Source organism: Sprattus sprattus (assembly GCF_963457725.1).
Source record: "Sprattus sprattus genome assembly, chromosome: 1".
Taxonomy (NCBI): Eukaryota; Metazoa; Chordata; class Actinopteri; order Clupeiformes; family Clupeidae; genus Sprattus; species Sprattus sprattus.
Window position 1 is genome coordinate 29,733,810 of NC_137920.1, and position 7,512 is coordinate 29,741,321.

The 7,512-nt window shown below is 46.1% G+C and overlaps 1 protein-coding gene across 1 annotated transcript in view; it reads right to left on the reverse strand.

Moving 5' to 3' along the window:
• Positions 1-398: 398 nt before the first annotated feature.
• cfap58 (cilia and flagella associated protein 58) overlaps positions 399-7,512 on the reverse strand; it is a gene marked incomplete at both ends in the record, with an annotated part of 123,713 nt that continues 116,599 nt past the window's right edge. Inside the window, one exon of the mRNA XM_080843349.1 lies at positions 399-519. Within this exon, the coding sequence (XP_080699475.1) occupies positions 399-519 (121 nt within the window). The remainder of the gene's footprint in view (positions 520-7,512) is intronic.

The window sequence follows — 7,512 nt, forward strand, 5'->3', positions numbered from 1 at the left end:
CCTTATTTTATTTCTTTATTCATTTAATGTGTGCATGTCTTAACTTATAATAGAACTCTGTTTTTGTTTTGTTACCATGCTGGAAAAACAGCATGAATTGGGATGGGAAGGGAAGAGATGGGGCAGGATAAATGAGAAGGGGGGGGGGGGGTGGATGAATAAAGTGAGAGTGAGAGGGGTGGAGGTGAAAATAGAGCACAGAGAGAGAGAGAGAGATGTAGAGAGAGGGAGAGATAGAGAGCTTGAAAGAGTGGGATACAAAGAGAGACAGAGGGGGACGTAGGATGGAGAGGGGAGGGGGCTTGACAGAGAGCGAGATAAAGAGACAGGAAAGGAGGGAGGGTATGAGGGAGAGAGAGAGGGGTTGTGTATGTGTGTGTGTGTAGTGTTGGCCGGTGCTAGGTGGTGACTCTGTTGGTGTGCTTGAGGCTGAAGCCTCCCCCGGTGAAGCGTGGCCCGTCCACGCGTTGCGCTGGATGACAGGCGGCCCCACCCTGCGCCAGATCTCGATCCTTCTGCCTGTGTGCAGCCAGAAACAGCAGTCAGACATGCTGAACCACACACTAATCACACACTCACACACTGTGGGGATACACATACAGTCACAGTAACAAACAAATGTATACAATCACACACACAGACATACTGTGGGTAAAACAGCACAGCAACCAACACAAAGAGAGGTAGTCATAACATATACACACTTAAAAATAGGTTTCAGCAGCACACAAATGTAAGTGTGTGCACATCCAAGCATAGGCAGATTCACTATTTTACACATGAAAGAGTACACACAAATCACACAACATACATACACAACATACATTACATAAATACACAACATTGAATTACTGCAGGACAGAAATACCAACACACACACATACATATTGAATATACACAAACACGAGCATTGCAAACAACTAATTTAGCAACATTCAGCCTTGCCTAATTAACAGCATGAATCATGGGGAAGAGAACACACAGACGCTCACACTCAGACACACACACACACCCTGTGTGCACACACAATCAGGCACACACGTATACACACACAAACCCACCCCACAACAGCAAACAGTAAACATTTCCCTCCAGTAGATAAAATGGATCATCATGGGAAATAAAGTAAACACAGCACACCAACACACACACACACACACACACACACACACACACACACACACACACACACACACACACACACCCACACACACACACACACACACACACACACACACACACACACGCACACACACACACACCCTGCCATTCCCCAAAAGAGAACAGCTGGTGCCACCCTGCACTCTTTCATCTGTGCTGGGACAGGCAGGGACGCCTCCTGACTGTTACTGAAAAGCCTCTTCCTCTCCTTCTCTCTATCTCCTTTCCTCCCTACCTTTTTTTCTCCCTCCATGGCACACTTTCTCCACTTCTCTCTCTCTCTCTATCTCATCTGTCTTCCTTTCTCTCCTTCCTCTATCTCTCTCTCTTCCTCTTTTCCTTCTCTCTGTTTTTTCTCCTTCTCTCCTCACACCTTCTTTCCATCCCTCCCTCTCTTGCCCTTCCATCTCCTCTTCCTATCACCCTTTTCCCCCGTATCAAAAACTGTGCAATTAAAATCCACTGGCCGTGTAATGTGATTTGGAGAGGGGGGATGATGAAGACATTTGACAACTGAGGAATAAAACAGCTTATTGTGCTACCTCACACACACACACACACACACACACACACACACACACCCCCCCCCCCACATTCCCTCCTTACAAACAGCAACAAGAATCAACAGCAAAGCAAACACAGCTTAATTAATAAACTGTGTGTGAGTGTGTTTGTGTGTGTGTGTGTGTGTGTGTGTGTGTATGTGTGTGTGTGTGTGTGTGTGTGTGTGTGTGTGTGTGGTGTGTGTGTGTGTGTGTATGTGTGTGTGTGTGTGTGTGTGTGTGTGTGTGTGTGTATGTGTATGTGTGTGTGTGTGTGTGTGGTGGCAGAGGTTTCACGGACAACGCTGACTGTTGGATCTCTGTCCAGCCATCTGTGCGAGTGGCTTTTGATGGCTCCAGCCACCGTGACACAAAGAATCAGCGTCAGCGCGAGCTAATGCCTGTCGACAAGCACGACTGACGTCCATAATTACATTCACAAACAAATAAACAAACAAACAAACAAAGACAACAAAGACATAGACACAGGAGCAAATGAAAAACAAAAAGATGTGTGACGCGGCCCAATGCAGAAGTAATGCTAGATCTCACACAATGTGGGTTTGATGGGGTTGGTAGGTGCTGGTAGAGTGAATAGGACACCCTTTCCCTTCAGCCATCACTCATGCACCGCTTCCTCATTTACTTACTACTGGGTAGCGGGGAGGAGGGAGAGAGAGAATAAGGGAGAGGGAGAAAAAGTGAAGGAGAGAAAGGAATAGTCAAAGTGTGTGTAATGCAGTCATTTCACTTCAAATGCACTAGAATGAATGGACGTACACATACCAGCGAGACTGGCAGGAAGAGGGCTGAGGGCACTCGACATATTTCAACCGAAAACAAGCAGTCGGCCTATCGCTTTGAACGCAGAGTCGACGTTGCGGCAGTGACATGGCTGCTCGCCCGTCTTACGGAGCACGGACACCCCGGCTCATTTTCTCACCCGCTCCTCGGGAAAATGCACTGGACCTACGTGCAATGTGTGTTGTGTGTGAATGGCACTTTTTCTAAGTCGGAAGGGCCGGAGGAGAATGTCACCCAGTGGTGCTCCAAGATGCTCGCTTTACAGTTTTCAATAAGTAGATTTGTTTGCTTGTTTTGTTTGGTTAGCTCGCAAAACAAAGAAGAGAAAAAAAGAGAATCACCCTTATGCAGTACAAAGCCTGGGAGAATATCCTACACATAGCAAACTGGCTTATCTAATCCAAAACAAAAACAACAATAACAAATGAGGAGAGAACAGTGTTGTACTCTAATTAATGTTGTGATTGTTCTAATTATTACTATGCATTTGCAGTGTGATTATCAGGCACGCTTTCACTTTGATTCGCAGTTGCAGTCTGCGGTCTCTCTAAAAAAAAATGTACATACAAACAAATAAATAAATAAACGGCTATTGCTTTCTGATTGCATCAGGTCACGAAACCTCCATTTGCCGTGAAAATTAATTAATCGAATAGAGTGTTTTTGTTATTCTGGCTAAAAAGAAAACAACAACGAAACAGCTAGAAGGGCACTCGGAGAACGCAGACCTCCGACTAGGCCAAATGCCCTGTCGCATTGGTAACCAAAGTGAAAAATAATGAACGGATCTGCCCTGTGAATCGGATTGGCTCAAAAATGCAATGGGCTTTGCTCAAGTTTCATGAAAATCAGCCTGGTGGTTTTCTTTCTGTAATCCTGCTGACCGAGCAAATAGACAAACAAACGGCTCAGTCGTAATAAAAACATAATCTCCTTTGGCCGAGGCAACAATAACTAGTTCACACCTGCACACACACACACACACACACACACACACACACACACACACACACACACACACACACACACACACACACACACACACACACACACACACACACACAACACACACACAGACACACACACACACACACACACACACACAGACACACACACACACACACACACACAGAGAGAGTGCCTTAGCGTTCACTAACATCCCCTTTCTTAATGTTTTAGAACACTCAAAAGGAAAGGTTTTTTTTACAGTAACCTCCAGGACAAGGGTTGTCAAAATAAAATTGATTAATCAATTGAAGAAAGTTACTGTGTACACATTTTAATCACACTCTATGATGCCCCTTTACCCCATTTGGAAATATCTCTACGTCGGGCAGGAAGATTTGAATAGTGGCCTGTCCCCGTTGTGATAACAGCTAGAATTTCTCCCACAGCATGCTTTTGTCCAAAATTCCCAAAGACCTGACCCCATTGGCCTATATAGTGACCAATCCACCTGTTCAGCAGCAAGAGCACATTTAGTATGATTTCACAAGGCAGTCCCTCATATTCGACCCTGTGCAATTCCCCCATTTTTTATTTTTTACAGTGACCGATAAAATACAGTGATTGTAAAAGTGTCATCGTAATTGCGGTCCCCTTAATCAGCCATAATAATAGTTTGGGTTCTCGGGGGAGAGTGAGACGGAGATGGCTATGTAATCTTTTACCTCTGGGATGGATTCATAGCTCGGCGAATGGCGATGATGGGGAAATATGAGAGACGCTTAACGGCGTGTCAGCCCAGTACATTTAGAAACAGCTAGTAAACGACTCCACAATGTCACTGCGACTGACACGATAGTTATACTCTCACTGAAGCAGGTGCGAGCCTCTCAATCCAACTCTAGTCTCTGTGGTGTTAATACCAGGGAAATAACTGCAGAGGGACCAATTCTGATTGTGTGGACTGCAAACACTCACACACACACACACAAACATTCTACTGCCACACACATATACAGTACTTACGTCAGCCAGTGTGGCCACATGAGGTGTGTGTGTGTGTTTGCAGTTGACACAATCAGAATTGCTGCTGACCATCAGACAGGGGCGAAACTATAGGAGGTGCAGCAGTTACGGTAGCACCAGGGCTTGTGGGGTCCCATAGCCTTGCGCAGATGTATACATATGTCTATAGACAAGACCTCCAGAATGCCGTCTGACAGAAGTCTAAGACTCATATTTTCGCCTCATATTTATCGTTGTGTTCAAAAGATGAAGTGGTATTATATTAGTGACGGTGTCTAATGTTATATATCCCCTTGAGAAGGCAAACTTCTTTCCATCATGGTTTTTTATTAGTTTTGGGGAAAAATAGTAGCAATCTATAACAAACAAAAGGATATGCTTATCCTACATACACTGTAGAAATGTCCCTGTTGTAGTGGTCAGACAGACGTTTTGACTGGTCATATAGCTCATCATCGCCTGCAAGCTGATGACCACTATAACAGGGACATAGCAAGAACATTTTCTGCACCACTCCTATCATTTAAGCTGCCGTGCCCCTATTGAACAGGTTGTTATAATTTCAGAGTCAGGTCGCCATTATGTTTGTGGTTTTTAGATGTGGGTAAGGCCAAATCATGCCTTTCATCAGTGTTTTAAGTGGTATTATGGAGGAATTGCTAATTGCTAACGAGATGCTAGCGGACAAACCTAGCGAAACCTCTTGAAATGTCCTTACTTTGACACTATGACAAACAACTTTACTATGTCAACAACTTTACTAAGACAGTCAAACATCAAGCAAGTGCAACACAAGACAAAGCAAGACGGCAAATAAACTACCTACCAGTTCGGCAGACAGTAGTTACCGGGCGGCTCAGGCAAACATACATAACACAGTAATATGCCTACAGACCCTGGTATGGAAATGGCACAGAGGTGATTCTCCATATTAAACATCATTGAAGCGCCCCAATTTTTTTTAAGCTGTTATTTTAAGGTAAAACTGCTAATTCTAACCCTAACCCTGAAGTACAATTCCTACATAATGCCACTTTAAGAACATTTCAGCACTTTGAACGACTGTTTATGGTACCTGTGTCAAAGTACTATCCATGTTTCTAATCGCGTTCTCTTTGATGTGCCTACTTTCCAAATACAATAGCAGAAGTAACTCATTCGACCGTAGAACACATTTTTGTTAAAATATATACACCTAATAGTGTTTGTGCGCGCCTCATGGCTAGCAAGGGCTGTCATAATAGCGTGCGCTGGGGCCCGTCCTAACTCCCTTACGCCACTGCCATCAGATGATGACTTGTACCTAATGGGCTAAGGTCTTTGCTCATTCATGATCCTAGAAAAGTAGACTTGAGAATCTTAGTTCTCAAATACCCAAAAGACATGGATCCTAGAGAGTCCCTCAGCCATTTTCAGTGGAGAGAGCGTGGGAATGCATATCCTGGCTGACGGCTGGAGTAACTCAGAGCTCTGAGGGACTGACATGTTCGAGAGAGGGGGCGAGAGAAACGCCGAAATGGAAGATAGGGAGAGAGGGAGGTGGATGGTGGGAGAGATAGAGGGCGACGGGGGGGGGGGGAGGAGATGGAGAGAAAGAGATGAAGAGAAAATTGACAGAGAGGAAGATATAGAGGAAAGAGGAGAAAGAGAGAAAGTGGGAAGATTGATGTAAGGAGAGAGAGAGAGGGGTGGGGGGTGGTGGCCTGAAGAGACAGCCGGCTTTAATCGCACGTCCTGAAGTGCAGCCAGAGGGCCTGGAGGAGCGGAGCTGTTCTGCGCTGCTCTGCTGGAGAACACGATATTGACACGGGGAGATGGCATAGAGATGACTCGCTAAAGGCCACACTGTCGGAGGGAGGGGAAGAGGGGATGTGTGGCGTTTGAGGCTGCCTGCTGATCTCTTGGCCGCGGGGAGAGGGGGGGCTGTCAGTAATCACATGTGTGTGGGTGACAGACGTGCGGAAACTAGCAGGAGCACACACACACACACACACACACACACACACACACACACACACACACACACACACACACACACATACATACACACACGTGCCGACACATGCAGTCTAACAGGGGAACACACACATACACACCCACTCACTCACTCACTCACTCTGTCTTAGCACACGCGTACATGGGCACAGATAACTAAATTACACATACTCATACACATACTCACTTGGGTCATGCACAGCGGCACTCACCTCAATGAATCATTCCCAACACACAAATAAAACACAAACTCACATAACTAATCAACGACAAACCTCTCTCTCTCACAAACACACACACAGACACACACAGACACACACAGACACACACACACACACACAAACACACACACACACACAAACACACACACACACACACACACACACACACACACACACGCCATACACAAATACACACATACACACACACACTGATTCGCATAAGAGCTGCATAGGGATGCTGCCAAATGCCTTGACTGGAGGCCATTTGAACTAGCAGCTCCCTCCCCTCCCCCCCCTCTCTCCCCCCCACCCCCCGCTTTCTCTCTCCCTCTCTCACTCTCTCTCTCTTTCCCTCCAATCCCCCCTCCCCTCTTGGCTTCCATTTGACAGAGAGCTGGCTGTCGCTGGCAGCCCCTCACCTGCGCTAGAAGAGCTGTCACCTCGCTCTCCACAGCTGTGGCTAAAAGCCCAGCAATGCAGGGGCCCCCACCACACCCCACCCGCTTAACTGCCCCGAGCACCCCAACCACTCTAAATAACCTGCCCTGTCTGTTCTCAGACCCTGCATGCAAAAATAACGCACAGACACACACATCCAGTAACACACAACGCAAACATATTAAGCACGTATAAAGAATCACACACTTAAACACAACCAGCATCATAGACACGTATGCACCCAAATATGCCTACCCTGCCACACACACCCAAGTACACAGACACACATACACAGACACAGGAACACAGAAACATACACACAAACATAAAACGGGAACACACACACACACACACACACACACACACACACACACACACAC